The sequence below is a fragment of the Sebastes umbrosus genome, chromosome 2 (genome assembly GCF_015220745.1).
Source record: "Sebastes umbrosus isolate fSebUmb1 chromosome 2, fSebUmb1.pri, whole genome shotgun sequence".
In the NCBI taxonomy this organism is placed as follows: domain Eukaryota; kingdom Metazoa; phylum Chordata; class Actinopteri; order Perciformes; family Sebastidae; genus Sebastes; species Sebastes umbrosus.
In genome coordinates this window covers 24,733,833-24,751,020 of record NC_051270.1, presented here as the reverse complement: position 1 = coordinate 24,751,020, position 17,188 = coordinate 24,733,833, and the positions used below count along the sequence as shown (strand labels likewise).

The 17,188-nt window shown below is 41.4% G+C and overlaps 1 protein-coding gene across 1 annotated transcript in view; it reads right to left on the bottom strand.

The window, feature by feature from the left end:
* Positions 1-10,175: 10,175 nt before the first annotated feature.
* Positions 10,176-17,188, bottom strand: part of igdcc3 (immunoglobulin superfamily, DCC subclass, member 3) — a 73,552-nt gene continuing 66,539 nt past the window's right edge. Inside the window, exon 14 of the mRNA XM_037759404.1 lies at positions 10,176-17,011. Coding sequence (XP_037615332.1) covers positions 16,886-17,011 — 126 coding nt within the window. The 3' untranslated portion in view covers positions 10,176-16,885. The remainder of the gene's footprint in view (positions 17,012-17,188) is intronic.

Sequence of the window (17,188 nt, the reverse complement as noted above, 5' to 3'; positions counted from 1 at the left end):
ACTACCTTAAATCATTCTACATTCAGTTCAATATTAGTTTCATTCCTCCCATGAGAGACTTTCTGCTCTGAAGCTCTGCCAGCTGTCAACCAGCATGCCAACACCAGCCGATCTGAGGCCAGATCTGTTGCTCTGTAAAAACACAGGTCTCCATCGTAGCAGCGCTAGTACTAGAACAATATTTTGCTGCCTGTGACCCATCCTCAGCTCACCTACTGTATCTCCATCCACCCAGTTTATGCTGGGAGGTATATTTCTGCTCCCAGCATAGCAACTGCTAGAGTCACTCCAGTCCCCGGTGTGTGGCCACGCCCTGGGGTCTAATTAATACAACACACTGTGCATCCATATGGCTCTGTGTGATTAAACAGATAGAGAGAGGAGGGGAGATATGGGGAGAGGAGTGGGTGGGGTGGGGTGGGGGGGTGCAGGCGGGGTCCACTCTCCCGTGCTTCCTTCATTGATGGATCAGAATATATTGCTGCATTAGCTGTTTCCCCCTGCCTGCAACAACTGTACTCTGTTCAGGGCAATGAAACAGGAAGCCGACCTTGGCACAAAGCAGCATGATTAGACCCTGGAAAATCAATACGTAAAATGTTTGAGTCAATCAAAGAGACAATGAATACCATATTTTTTTTCATGTCATTTGCTGTGGAACAACGTTTCCTCAAGGCCAGATACAAGTGTTGGAACAAAGCCCTGACCCTCTTGTTGGAACAAAGCCCTGTTTGCAGACCACAATCCCCCAGTGGCTTTCCTCCTGAGTATGGATTAGAGATAGGTGAGGGCTGGGGGTAATGGAGAGGGACAGGCCTGGGGCAACAAGCAGCAAGATAAAGTGAGACCAGGAGAGGAAGAAAAAGCAGAGAAGAAGACAGAATGAGTGAGACGATGTGTTCAGTGGCGACCAGTAATCTACACTGTTGTAGTGAGCGTGAAGCTCTGCCTCAACCTCCACCACCCTTTCCTTTCTCTCTCAACTCAGTTCATCCAAATGACAAAAACATGTTCTCACTCATCTCTATAGGGCTATCTAAGCATACATGCACTTATGCTTTTCTTTGACCAGGTTTCTGCCTCTAAACCAGTACGATGGAGGTAAATGTAATTTTGTTTGTGGCGCTCAAAGCATTGAAAAATAATATTTCAACAAGACTAACAGCTACAGCATGCTAGTATCTCTATGAGGCTGTACCATAAGGCTGTATATATATAGATGGACGACATGTCTCCTCGTCCTCCCACTGCACAAAAGTGAAAGGCCAAAATATCCCGGATACAGGAGCTGCTATCTTGACATTTTGATGCCATTTGGAGCCAGAGTCTGCGCAGTTGTGAAGGTGGAGCCGAGTTATCAAGGTCCCGCCCACACACCCGCCCGAGCCAATCGCGAGCCGAGAGATGTCAAAGCGAGAGAGAGAGACTCACAGCTGCCAATCATGACGTCGGTCTCACCCCCTTTTTATAGCATCAATTAACTAATTAAAATCAAATGTATCAGAAAAATTAACGCTTGAACGTACTGTACATCAGCGTGATAAGAACTACCTAAAATTATAGAAACCATCTTTGGGAAAAATGTATTTGTTGCATCCGCTAACATGGAGGGGGGCATTCTTTATGATCTATACTGCAGCCAGCCACCAGGGGGCGATCAAGATGTTTTGGCTTCACTTTTGGGGAGCTGTCAACTGTCCATCTTTATATACAGTCTATGGGCTGTACTTGAGGTGTAACAGTGCTTTGAGTAAAATGCTAATGTCGGTATGCTAATATGCTCACAATGAATATGCTAACATGCTTGTGTTAATGTTTACAATATTGAGCATCTTAGTTTAGCGTGTTAGCATGCTAACATTTGCTAATTAGCACTGAATACCAACAGCTGAGGCTGATGAGAATGTAGTTAGTTTTGCAGGTATTTGGGGATGGCCAAAGCTATTACAATTCAACATCTGGGGTTCACGAATGTCTGAACCAAATTTCATGGCAATCCATCTATGTTGAGATGTTTCACTAAAAATCAACTGTTTTCATAGAATATACTTTCTATAAAGAAATAGTCTTTAGCGAAACTGTTGACAGAGTGTTCGGGGCTGAGCCACAGTGACATCAACAAGTGCTTGAGGGCTCTCTCGTGGCCTTTTCGAGCCATTTCTGAACACTTTATCTTGAGACTGCAATTCAGCAAACTTTCTAGAGGGAATATCCCACAATTCATGATGTTAAAAAAACGCTGGCAGGGTAAATCCAAATAACGCGTTTAATCCTTCAAGCACCACAAATGAAATTCCATTAACCTCAGCAGAAATCTCTTTGCATGTATCTGCATGGCTAGATACCACTAGAGGTGAGAAAATATGTTGTTTTTTTCTAACTCCAAATCAGCACACACCATATTCCCCCTCCCTTTTTTGGTTTTACATCCTCGCAGCTATTGCCATTCGTTGCTTCCTCCAGCATCCTTCGATCCTCTTTCCTCAGAGCCACCCCACATCTCCATCCCTTGCTCCCTTTGTCCCACCCTCCATCCTTTCTTTGTCCTGCTCCACACATCACTGCCGTCGTGCACACAGGGGATGCATATCTCTGCCGCTTCCCCTCCCCCATGCTCTTACCCCCCCACCCCCTCCGATTTTCTTTCTTGAGGGCGCGTGGGAGCGTTGTACGTGTTAACCGGTGTCGAGTGTGTGCATGCATGTGTGTTTGAGTGATAAATGAAGAGAAACTTGATGGGTGGGGGGGCTGTGTCATAGATGATGACTGCATATCTCTGCATGTGAGTGTGAGCCCTACACTCCCTGCCATTGAAAAGGCCACCCGATTTATCTCTCAAATACATATAAATGTGTTATAAGGGCAGCTATACAGCCCGCATGGTCGACTCCCGCACAACGATTCCCCCGGCACCCATTGCAATCACATCAGCCCTCCTTTTTTCAGAAACAGTCACTCCATTAATGCTTTCAGTGCCACGTCTCCTGTGGCCTCAGCATGTTAATGCCCACATTCTCCATCAGTCACCCTCCACCACATGACACTCCATCTTAAACCGGAGCCACAGGCAATGGCACAGGGAAGAGAGAAGTGGCAGAAATTATTATTGTGTTTTTCAACCACGCAGGCCTTCAAACAAATGCACCGACAAGAACACAGTCACAGTATGAGTCACAGCACGAGCATACATGTGGTTATAACATCGAACCACGGCTATGAACAAATCAGATTGCGTGATTTGAGCCACATGCTTTAAAATCAATATATATATCATAGACTGTATATAAGAAGTGGCCAAAGTCACCATGATGTCACCCATTGGTTTGTGGACTGCCGTTTTGAAGCTTTGAGTTCAGCATTTTGGCCGTCGTCATCTTGTTTTTTTGCAACCAGAAGTGGTTGAGGGCGGAGCTAAGAGGAGGGCGGAGGGCGGAGCTAAGCACAACTGAACACTGAATAAGACATTTGCAGGTGACCAAAATGTTACAATTAAATTTCATGAACAGAAAACACACTGTGAAAGTGTTAAAGTTGTAAGATGAAAACACGGACAACTCCCAGACCGGACAACGCCGTGGTAGCGACCTGTCAATCACAAGGTAGCAACGTCCTAAATCCTACCCTTCTTTATGGTCTATTTGTCTCTAAATGGGACCATCATTTACTAAATGAACATCATGCTGTATTGAAGAAGACTTGGAACTAGTGATTTGGACCATAAACTCATGTTTACAATGTTTACTGAAGTAATAAATCAAGTGAGAAGTAGGCTCATTTTCTCATAGACTTCTATACAATCAGACTTCTTTTTGCAACCAGAGGAGTCGCCCCCTGCTGGCTGTTAGAAAGAATGCAAGTTTAAGACATTTCTACATTGGCATCACCAGATTCCCTCAGCTCTACTGAGCATTTCAGCATCATTCAGCTGATTGTTTTGGTTTTTACGGCCCACAACTTTACTGTTTTGGTTCAATCACACCGCTCTCATCAGCATCGCATCAGTCATAGCAGGAAGCGGTTCACCAAACAAAAACGCACTTCTATAAAACCCCAATGTACACTACCTATCCAGCACCAAACAGCAGACAGACACAGTTAGCGATTAGCTGGTGAACACAATGGAGCATTTAGCAGCTAAAGAGCCAGATATTTCCCTCAGGAGATGGAAAAAACAGAGAGCTAAAAGAGAGTATTTGGACTCACACTTGCCAGGTGCCAACACGACTCCAAATGATAATGTAGCTCTGTAGACGTAGATGTTTAAATAAGTAACTGTTTGCTAACAAGTTCACAATGTCAACTTGAAAAAAGCGATAACGTGTCAGTGCTGCTTCACAACTATAGACTACAAACTCTAATCTACTTTCAGACCTGGTTGATTGGCAGCACCTGTGGTTGTGAAGACGTGTTTAAAATGACACCTATATCGACCACTAGGGGCAGCAAACACACGAGTTGCTACACTGTAAGAAAACAGAAGAAGGGCATCTTGTGTTCCTACGGAGTCCCCTTAGACCCCTAGGAGAAAATGTTATTAATTCGTGCCCTCGAATTAGTAATTCAGTAATTCAGTAATTCGAGGGAACAAATTCATAACATCTTCTCCTAGGGGTCTAGGGGGGCTCCGTATGTGCCCTTTTACAGCGCAGCCAAACAAACTGGGCTGAAACGAATCATTGCATCATTTTGTCTTCATAGAGATGACTGAAGAAGACCATCAGTGATGAAGTGCAACACTGTAATACTGTGTGTGGGTACGCAACTAAATCCTGTGAGGGAAAGGCGGACTCTGCCAGTACCAATTTTAAAAACTATATAGACAATTACAGGATGTAAATACATGAACTGCATTTGCTAAAAAAAGAAAAGAAAAATAGGTTTGATACAATTTAAAGGATCAGAACTTCAAGTTGATTTTGATGATAATACTTTAACTTAAATGTATTTATTTTTTGTTAAGTGTAGTAAGTCACTTTTCATTGTGGTATTACTAAGTAAAGACTGCACACACATACATCATCTAATAGTCCGTTGAAACCACAGAGAATCACACACACTTGCACACACACACACACACACACACGGAGGATAACATCTTAAAAAAGAAACAGGAGCTGACAAGACGGTTCTGATTATTTGCGACGTGAGAGGAGGGATGTCACCTGGGAAGTGTGTTACGGCTGGGAAATCTGGAAACAGTAAAAAAAGAAGAGGAAAAAAAAACAGTGAACATCAGAGGTAGGCGGGTATGAAGGTTGGTTGGTGTGACCTCTGGCCTCCCTCCCTCTTGGCTGCTCCCTTTGAGCCGCTAAAAGGCGTGCGGTGTGAGAAGCCAGAAGACAGCTGCACCCCCCCTTCGCCTCCTCTGGGCCCTCTCTGGGAAACTGAGGTCCCCTTTCTCAACTTCGCTTTAAATGCTGCGGGGTCAGGAGGAGCCGGGGCCCAGTTGAGGTGGTCCAGCCGGGGATAAAGTTTCACTGCTTTACACGGCCAGTCTGGACTGTTTGTGTGTGTGTGTGTGTGTGTGTGTGTGAGAAGGAAGGAAAGGGGAGCTGCTGTTGTCTCTCTATTAAGACCACAAAAAGAAACTCGCTGTAATTCCCTCGGCCACTGCACACCTCTCATCCCACGCAAATACACATATTTACACATCACAGTATGTGCATATATACTGTATACTGTATATAAATACACATATGGTCGATGTTGCACAGCACCTACAGTTGCTGTAACGGAAAGGAGAGAAAACTTTGACATGCAGCACTGAAGTCTGTCGTGAGTAACACAGTAAACCCAGTGACATGTTATGTAAAGCTAACTGTTTTATCTGATGACGGAAGAACTTTTGTTTTTAGGAAACAGCTTTTGTCCCCACACCTGAACAGAAACACAGTACCGAACACAGAATGAGAGACAGATGTGATCTGTGAATGCGGCCACATCTGCAAAGAAATCCCAGGCAAAAAACAACAACAAGCAGTTAGACGGTCAGACAGGTTGTAAACAGGCCAATAGTTGAGACATATTGTGTAAACCACTTAATTAGACTGTAAGTACAATAGGTCAAAGGACTAGGAAACTGGGATATGAGTGAGTAAATTGTGACGGATGATGGATGTTCATGCGGACAGTTAGGGCAATAATTTAACCCAAGATCAAGAACAATCTTTCAATGTCGACATGGATGAGAAGTCCTTTAAGTGCTCATAAAAATGGAAATTTCAACATCTGTGGAACATCTGAGGGATACTCTGTGATATGATGCTCCAGAACAGCTGCTAAATGGACCTGGTAGTGAGATTGTTTTGTCAAATAATTTTACTATTAACCTCCATTCCCACCTGTTATCAGACCATTAAATAGGCGTTATCGATCGCTTTAAGCACCATAGATGTGGGTCAGTAGGGGCCTACTACGCCTACGACATTGCAGGAGTGAAAGCGAAACTTGAAAGCAACACGTTGTAAAACTGAATGAAATGTTTTGAACACTAACAAAAAGGCCTCTTTATAGTCAACAAAAACACTTTAGGGAAAGACATTGTGTTTTGGCTTAAAATAACTGTGTTTCAAAAGTGAAAACAAAACTTAACGCTTGTGAACACAAAGACAGTTACATATTGTTGGTTTCTCATGTGATGGTGGTGATGTGTGGTTTCGGTGATCTACCATGTCAATAGATGATAAAACCTACTAGTTCAATTAAATTTATTTTTGTATAGCGTCAAATCACAACAGAAGTTATCTCAAGACGCTTTATATATAGAGCAGGTCTATGACCGTACACTATAGTTTAGAGAACCAACAGTATCCACCAAGCGCACTGTGGCCAGGAAAAACTTACTGGGAAGAAACCTGGAGCAGAACCGGGCGCAGGGCGAGCGGCCATCTGCCGAGACCGGCTGGGGGGATAGATAGATAGATAGATCGAGAGAGAGAGACAGAGAGAGAGAGAGATAGAGAGAGAGAGAGAGAGAGAGAGAGAGAGAGAAGCAGCCACAATAATAGCATAGCAGCTGTAATAGCTAACACAAGTAGGACTGATAACACAAAACCGATAGTGGTGGATGGAAAGAGTGATAATACAACTATCGGAATTGATGTCATTGGGTCGTCCTCAGACGGGCTTTCAAGTGGAGCTTCCAGCTGTCTCAGTCCACCATACATCTGGCTAGCTCGCCAGCACTGTCCAGCATCTCTCCTCAGTACGTCCATGTATGTTGGTGTGGGACGTCCCTGTGATCGATGCCCGTGCGTTGGTTCCCGCAGCATCAGCATGCTTGCTGGGAGTTCTTGATGTCTTTGGCAGTGACCGAGAAGTGTTATTCTCCAGGCTGCCACATTGTCACTAAGTGTTGGTAATCCCTCGTTAGCATTGGTAGTCCCTCGTACAAACGTAGTTAATTAATGATGGTAGCTAGTGGGTGTAGTAGGTCCCTATTGACCCACATATATGGGGCTTATAGCAACCAATAACACTTATTTAATGGCCTGACAACAGCCATTTTCTCTTCCTAATATTTTTTGTTAACCTGGAGGTTTGTTTAAACCCAATGGTCTGAAAAGTGAAGCCAATGCTGAAGTACCTTAAACTTGCATTCTTTCTAATAGCCAACAGGGGGCGACTCCTCTGGTTGCAAAAATAAGTCTGATTGTATAGAAGTCTATGAGAAAATGATCCTACGTCTCTCTTGATTTATTACCTCAGTAAACATTGTAAACATGAGTTTATGGTCTCAATCGCTAGTTTCAAGTCTTCTTCAATACAGCATGATGTTCATTTAGTAAATTATGGTCCCATTTAGAGTCAAATAGACCATAAAGCAGAGTATGCTTTAGGGCGTGGCTACCTTGTGATTGACAGGTCACTACCATGGCGTTGTCCAGTCCGGGTGTTATCCGTGTTTCCGTCTCACAACTTTAACCCTTTCACAGTGTGTTTTCAGTTCATGAAAGTTAATTGTAACATTTTGGTTGCCTAAAAATGTCTTATTCAGCGTTCAGTTGTACTTAGCTCCACCCTCTCGTGTCACTTCTGGTTGCAAAAAACCAAGATGGCGATGGCCAAAATGCCGAATTCAAGGCTTCAAAATGGCAGTTCACAAACCAATGGGTGACGTCACGGGTGACTACATCCACTTCTTATACAGTATACAGTCTATGTTTAAACTCTGTATGATCTTCTGACTGCTCATGTTTTGTGCTCCACTGGACTTGTTTTTAGTGACGTCGCTCTATTCCCAGATCATTACCAATAGGAATGATGGCCAAAACTACAAAATAAACCAGAATTATCCTCGGATGCCTCTCCCAAAAAGAGAGAAAACCAGAAAGAGGAGGTTGATCCATATCGGACTCCCCCTTTGTCTTGAAGTTCAATCATGCATTGGGACTCACAGTGATTAGAAGTACGGCACCAACCTTCATCGACCAGGAGCTCCGGGCCTCATGTTCAATACTCTTTGTCTGTCCAGCAGGCCATGAGTTAATGTGCTGAACAGTAGAACAGGACAGTAAAGAGGGGAGGGAGAGGAGAGGCCTGAGTCACATTGATCTGCTGCATCTCAGCGGACTGCAGGAAGCAAGCAAACACATCTGGGCTGTAAATTACGCTTCTTTATCCACCGAGCTCAAGTCTCAGGTACACTCCCTACACACACATGCACGCACACAGAATAAAGACAGTCTCTGGATTTATTATTTCTAGATCTAGTTTATTATCACTGTTATTGTTTTTTTTCTTCAGTTTTGCACAATGAACCCTAAAACAATACAAACCACTAAAAATGGTCTATTTTGCCTTTTTACACACATACATACACACATACAGTACACACTGTGTGTGTGGATATGTATACAGATTTATAACTTCCAACACCTTGGTCTAGAGAGAGAAGTGTAGAAACATAACTTTGTGGAAACATACAGTAGTGATCCCTGACAATGCTCTGAGAACGCTTATTAAATCATCTCATATTGACCTGAATTAAACTGTGGGAGGAACAGTAACAGCAGACGGAGGCAGTGACCTCAGCAGACAGACAGACAACACAGACAGACAAACAGATGTGTGATCATGGGCTGGCTGTACGGATTTGTGCTCCCTTTGTTCCGTCCAACTGGTCGATCAGTTAATCGAACGCAGGTAACACTACAAATGAGGCTTGTTTTTGTGACGTTAAACAAGTAGTTTACATAGCTGGTAATGCATATGGTTTTTGGTTTCAGGTTGGCACCACATTTGAACCCTGTAGGATTTGAAAATAATAATAAAAACTGCATAGATAAAATAGAAGTTTTACTTGTTTCTAACGAACTGTAGTTCCAGTAAAAGCAACTCTACTGAGAATAAAACGGCTGACAGCCTTTCCCTTCTCTTGCCCTTTGTTGCGGTCACATACAGGAAAAGAAGATAGAAATTCTATAACTATAAAAGCAAGTAAATGTTTCTCCAGAGTGAATAAAAGCCATTAAAGAAAAGGGGTTTTATATTTAGTTTGATGGTGATTTTTTTTATTTCTACAAACACGTCAGGACCCAACTGTTGTGCTTGAGGTCATGTTGTGTGAGCGTGATAAAATTAATGTCCTGCTCATTAGATCAGCTTTATATAAACCTATATATAGCCTTTTCCGTGGTGTAGTCCTGGTTGATAATGGTTGATATAGCGAGCGGATTGACTACAATGCTTTTCGCCCCATGTTTATATTTTCACGCATCAGAATCATCAATTTAAAAGCCCCAAAAACAAATGTTCTCACTCAGCTTCATACGATGATTAACAGGGGTCCTACAACATTTTATGCCAAAGTTAGAGTCAAAGTTTTGGTGATTTCAGATTTCTGCATTTGTGTTTTCGATCTCCTCATTGGTTTGAAGTAGACGTGGCTCAGTTGGAAAAAGGTGATGTCATGAATTTCCGTGGTTGGGGGGGTTGTTTGGTTATCTTTGCCAGACTGCTGTCAATCAAATCTGACCTGCTGAAGTAGATTAATTCCGTTTTTGACTGTTAAACCTGGATGTTATTTTGGTGTGAAAATGGTTAGCAAACGCCGATTTGTTTCATGTACGTATCATAACAACGGCTTGTATATCCGCCATTCTCGGTCTTCCGGTTTTCCTTTTTGAATGACGAATAGAGACTACTGACACCTGCTGGTGTGGAGAGTTATTTCATCTCACGCAGGCGCAGAACGTATGTGCTAACTGGCCGTCGGCTGTAGTCTTTGAGGTGTGTTCGAGTTTAACTTTTTGGCCAAGACAAAGGGTCAACCTTCGTCGCCACTAGATCTTTGATGTCAGGTTGGTGTGTCTGGGCCTTCATAGAGAAATACTTTAAACCCCGTAATGAAGTCTTAAATTTTGCAGCTGCAGATTAAATAAAACTCCTAGCAGCAACAACATTTCTTATTACCTCGTATGACTGGAGATGGTGGAAAGTTTCAATCCTTATCTTGGCCAATAAAACAACGTAAACAAAACTTTTCTTTAAAACTAATCTCACATCAGTTCTTCTATTTTATGCAAATGAGTAAAATCCTTGAAAACCAGCAACACCGGGCAAGAGCAGGTCAAATATTCTTCCGCCTACATGGTTTCATATGGCAACAATATATAGGCATAATTTTCCCTTTAAGACTTTGCCTGCAGTGCTGCAGGATTGAAGCTCAGACTGTGAATCACAAACGTAAATGTGATGCTCTATACAGGAAGATTTTACAATGCATGTCTCCGTAAGCTTCAACAATCATGTTTTTACTGACAAGCTGTTATTGACTTTCGTGTTTGACGTTAACCTCTCAGGACAGGTGTGGGGGGTCGATCACCTGCGGAGATTCTACTCTTTTCTTATTTCAGGGGCAAAATTACGGATGACCGAACGGCTTTAGAGTGCGTTGGCGACATCGATACAGACATTCTCCTCAAGCAAACATGGTTTGTGAAGGAAAATGAAAACAACTTGTCACTTTAAAAGGTAACAGGACTGACAGGACCTCACCCCGAGTCACTCATGTGAGGATGACTGGTGGGAACAGGATGAGGATGAGGTGATCATCAGGCATCAGCGAGGGCAAGACACATTTGTCAATGGAAAAAGGTCACTCAACCTATTTTCATCAATACACGCCATCAAAACAGATTGACCGACAATGTGAGACGGGACCATCAATAGCACCATATTGAGATCACAACATTATTCCGCCGTTATTCGGCTAAATATCACAGTGCTACCATCACAAGTCCAATAAGGATTAACTAACACTTTTTCATTTCAGCTTAAATAACACGTTAGCTTTTCGTTTCTCATGCAGATCTACTGTAGGTTTCTCTCTGCCTTCTACCTTTAAACACATTGGATTCAATCTGCTTCCATGACAGAGGTATATAAAATAGAATACTGATCTCAAACATTAAAGTACATTTACATTAAATCACCATTTGACAAGAGTATAAATCACTTGGAAAATCTTTAAACTCAGCATCATTTGACATGTAGAGTCAGCGGGGTCTCAGAGCAGAACACCACAGAGATAAATGCATTGGAAATGTAATCAATTCACAATCATATCGGATGATCATTTGGTGCCACAACGATCAATACCACATGATGTAAAGGATATTTCAAGCAGAGGCTAGTTGCATCAAGCTGAGGACTTTTAGAGTAACCAGAATATTTCAGGTTACCCAAAAACATCCTCGCCACTGAGATCAACCATCAAGTTACAGCATTTATAACAGACATTATACAGAGAGATCAATCTAGTCCAATGTTGTCCTTCTGACTTGATCTGGTTACCTGTGTTCAGTTGATGCATAAGACAGACAGTTAGAGCCATATACTGGCAATGTAAAACAAATCCTGCACATGCCCAGTCCAGGATGCCTTCTTTGTGACAACCTGAGAATAAGTATGAATGAATTACGGCTGCAAGTAATGATTATTTAAATTATTTTATCGATTAATCAGTTTCTCAGTTAATTTATTATTAGTTTGGTCTGTAAAACGTCAGTTTCCTAAAGCTCAAGATAACTTCTTTAAAATATTTGTTTTGTCTAAACCCCCCAAATGTTCAGTTTACATTCACATATGATAAAGAACAGCAGCAAATTCTCACAATTTAGAAGCTTGATTCATTTTTTGGCTTTTGTGCTTAAAAAATGACTTAAATGGTTAGTTGATTTTTCTGCCGATCAATTCTGACCTTTAATTTATGACCTTTAAATCACTTTTAAAAACACACATTTTTAGAATTGCTTTTCTGTGATTTTTTTTTTATGTTTTATCACATTTTAGTTGTTTTACTCTTTGGGTTTTTATGTGTTTAGTTATCAGCTTTTAGTACATTTCGTTATCTTTGTGTTTTAAATGTGTTCTGTTTTTATGGTAAAGCGCTTTGTAACTGTGTTTTGAAAGATGCTATATAAATAAAGATTATAATTATTAATTCATTGACTAATTGTTTCAGCTCTAGAATGAATAACACCATAAAATACAGAACTACAGATGGTTTTTAGTTATCAGATTTCCATAGCAAGAAGCATTACCTTAGAAGTTCACTTCTACTGTAAGGTAATCCAGGCTGACTTGTGAAGGATTTGTAGGCATTAACTGTAATCTTTCACTGAGTATTAAAAACAAAAGTAAACTCTCCTTGTGAAGTTGTCACAGATTATTTTTCCAAGAATTGTAACCTCATGTTAATGTATAATCCCTAAGTCCTTGTTTTCATCACCCTCTGGGACACTAAGTCGAATGTTTTCTGATAAATTGTCCCTTATATTTCTAGCAGAGCGGCCAAACAGGGGATGTTAAATGCTCCTCATCCTGCCAACACTTTCTCTTATTTATGTAAATGAACAACAAAGAAGGCATCCCTTACAGCAAATTTGTCTGAACTGGGCACAAAGCAGAATCTGAAGAGGAAAATCATGTGAAGTCAAGGCCAAGTGCGGCCTGCTGATGCACATATAAGAGGATCAGAGAGTCCCTGAGCACACACTCTCCCTGTCCAAAGGTCAGGATACTTGAGCAAAGAAAAATGGAGGCTGGCTAACTGACAGGAGCAGAGTTTGGTGATATAGCACTTCCCAAGGCTGCAAAATATGGCCCCAAAATAAAGGCCCCTTTTCTTCGCTAACTGTGCTAGCAAAGGACTCACCTGCTGATGGAGTCAGTCAGCGAGAACAGCTTTGAGGGCTCCGTTAAATCACACATGTTCTAATATTATACAGCAAAGCGACACCTGTCCTATCAAACTCTAATCACGTAAACATGATCGTCACTGCACCACATTCCCAGTGAATCAGGTTAAACAGAATGGCACTAAAATCTGTCACATCCACGGGTGAGATGTGGGCAATTTCCTGCAGGAGATTAACCCTAAATTACACCGAGGGACAGAGGAAGGAAGGAAGGAAGGAAGGAAGGAAGGAAGAAAAGCACACCACTTGTTTCCCCAGTGAAATTACTCTCAACAGTAAATACACTGATTAAGGCTGCAGCAGCCCCGGAGAGAAAATATCACGTTGCTAGTTAATAAATATACAAGCAGGAGACATTTAGGTTCGAGCATTTGTTCTGCTATTTTGACAAGTACCATTATTGTAATATGATATTAACACCAAAAGCCTACAATTAAATACAATAAATGGATGCAAGGAGAAAATCTGCAAACAAATAAGAATAAACAAATACATTTAAAAGGCATAAAATTACAGTACCGAAGATGATCACTACATTGGAAACTGTGTATAATGCAGTTCACACAAAGATGGCGGGCACAAACAACTCTCGAGTGGAATGTCGTGGATGAACAGAAGATATGATATAGCATATTGAGCCAAAAATCATTTGAAAACTATTTTCCAATTTCCTACATTTTCATTACTTCTTATGCTGCATTCACGCAATGTCAGCAAAATGGGAAAAACCTGTAGTTATTACGACTTCTGCAGTGTTCATGCGTTAGCTCAAGATGCTAGCCCCAATGCCACGACCTTTTCCTAAACCTAACTAAGTAGTTTTTGTTATGTAACTTCTGTACATAAGGTGCGCCATTTCCGGAGTTATTTCAACCCAAACCAGTTTTGTTGCCTAAACCTAACCAAGTTGTTTCCTGTGAAAACGGAAGTTTATTTTGAAAAGACTGTATGTATGTATCAAGCAGAAATTGCTTGATACATCCGATGTATAAGGATACAAACTCACTGCATGCTCTGCTGCCTCTCAGTAAACTAGAGAAATGTTATCTTTGCGAACGCAAAAAAAGGAGAAAGCTAGCATGTGTGTTGAACGAACTACACCAAACTATCTGAGAGCTGTTTCCACAGTGCTGTGTCAGCGACTTGGTATTACAACTCGGAGGTTTTTCCCACTCCACTGCTCATAAAACTAATCTGAACGATATCACGTGAATGCAGCATAGTTGAGGTAATGACGAGTAACATTCAGGTTTAAGAGCCAGAAATCAAATCAATAAACTGTGTGCGCGTTTGGAGTTGTAAGTGCCACCCACTTTACGTTTTCACGGATAAACTTTCAACAGAGGATATAAAGTCAAACACCAGTGAGAAAAAATAAAGTTAAGAGCTTGTGATATGAAAAAAAAAAAAATCTTATAACCAACATTCACATCCACTAGAAACTAATGAACTTAAACCGTTTCAACAGTTAGTGCACGAGATAAAGGTCGTTAAAAGTTCTCCCTCCATTTGTGTGTCTGTGTCCCTTTCTGTCTGTCCAGCATGTGGCGACAATTGCAATATATATATATCATTTATATGTGTGTATTCCTCTACTCGTACTCTGTATGTTTCCTTCATTAAGACCTGAGAGAAAGGCCAAAAACAGGGTTGAGGTAGGTAACCATGATGCATCAGAGCAAGTCCTGTACAGTATGTGACGACACAGAGCAGAGAGCCGCATAGAGAAGCCCTGTGATCGTAGAGCCACCCAACGACGTCTATCGCCCTCAGCCAGCTCTCTGTCTGTGGTCGTCAATAACTGCCGATATTATAAACACGGTGTTCCTGAAGCACTTTAACCAGTCAGTGTTGGCAGGAGGGAGGAGGATGAGCAGCAGTTGTGGTTTTGGGAAGAGAGTAACAATAGTCAAGCATGATCAGCAACTGTCAAGTCTCCTGGGCACCATAAGTCTAAAAGGCTACTACTTTGTTTAAAAAAGGAGGCAGATAATGTGACGTGAAAATAAAATCACTAAGAGCACTGCAGCAACAAATATCCAGAATGAGGTTAGATATACACTGCGGCCAATTCAAATCAAATAAATAGCTGAAACTATGGGAAACATGCTTATTCGCTTATTGGTGAATTGCCTACCAGCTATAGTGTAGCTTCATAGATAACACAGAGACACAAGGGTGGTCTCATCTAACTGTCAGCAGGAAGGCCAATAAGCGTATTTCCCAAAATGTCAAACTATTCCTTTAAGTCATTACACTTTTGGACATTTTGATAAGATTTGTGCTTAATTTTCTTCCTGTTTTACAAACATCATATATGTATGAAGACATTCAATCAATCAATAAAACATATTTGCACACACACACAAATACACACAGATGCACACAGAATCCAATCATACACATACTGTATATGATGTCTGTATATAATATTATTTTGCCTCTTGTCCAATTGAACATTATGTATCACGTCTCGTTGAGCAGTAAATAGTCCTGAAAATATCTTTAGCGATGCAGTGTATCTCTAACGCTCTTTTCATTCCACTGAAGGAAAAAAATATATATTTTGAATGAAAAAAAAAAAAAGCTTACAATGGAACAGCATAATTCATACATCATCCTAACATACTGTAATTCATACAACAGTGTTGTCAGTCTGTCAACTTGCATGAGGTACTGACATTGTATGTACAAACACCATCAACAGAGGGAAGCCAGGATTTCACAGAGAGGGGGGGAAAAGAGGGTTTTTCATTATGCAATAAACAGACAAACAACAACAACAACAGCGACAACATTAACATTGTTATCTTGAGGTAGAACATTAACTTCAGCATTTGGAAGTGCTTTATGTTGGATACTCGTTTTTTTGTTCGTTTTGCTTCGACAAGCAGAAGAAGAGAGACGATTCTTGACATCTGAGGTAGTGCGGCACCTGATCTTGTAATTTTCAAACCAATCAGTTCCTCCGCATGTAAAGTAATTGTGAGCACAGGGGAAGGTAAAGTCCCTAAAAGCTTCCCGCAACACATTCATTCCGGCTGAGGTAGGTTTTTGTTGAATCGTAAGGTTCACACAGCCAAGTCTAGTGCCTGTATGAAGGCCGAGAACTCATAAAAAAATGTCGATATCACTGAAACAAAGTCCTGAGACAGAATACATCGAATCCCTGGACGAAGGCTGAGGTCTTCTGTGAGCGAGAAGGTGGAATCATTGGTAGGTGAGAGCAGGCAGAAGGAGTCTTTGACATCCACAGAAAAGTAGAGATAAGACCAATAACTTATAACCACTTTGACATATAGGTGATAAAGATATATATGTATATATATATTTATAAACTTAAAAATAAAATCATCATTGTATAACGAGGACATTCTGGGGGCTCTATTCTGTGTGCTGCCCAACACCAGAAAATTAACAAAAGACCAAATTGTAAAAAATATTGAACTGGCCTGCCTGGCTAGAAACAGCCGTCTGTCAGAAGAGAGCTCTCCCAAACCTCAGGCCCAAAAACACTCCCATATACAGTCCTAGATCCTCCAGAACTTCTTAACTTACCAATAAAAAAAATCTTTGCACAAAAGGAAAAACTACTTTGAAAGGAAACACTTGTCAACCTGAGTGAGAGAAGAGTCTAAGTGGACACTGTGGACAGTGTCGTGTGAATTGGCCTTCATACGTGACTAGCCTTGGTCCTGCCGACCCGCTCCCGCCGCAGGAGGCTCCTGGAACTGCGTCTCTCGCTCCAACGCAAACCCGTCCAGCGGTATCGTAGACAGCTGGGTGTCGTTCAGCGCGTAGGAGTCGGACTGGAAACACGTGCATAATTAAATAGAGTTACATTCAATTCATTCATTGAACATTTTGGCCTATATTGACAGATAGTAGAGATAGACAGGAAACAAAGGTCCATGGCTATAAATCTGCAGCTATAATGGCATATTTCCCAGCCAGGATGCCTATCTAAGTGGGTTTTTGTTTATTCT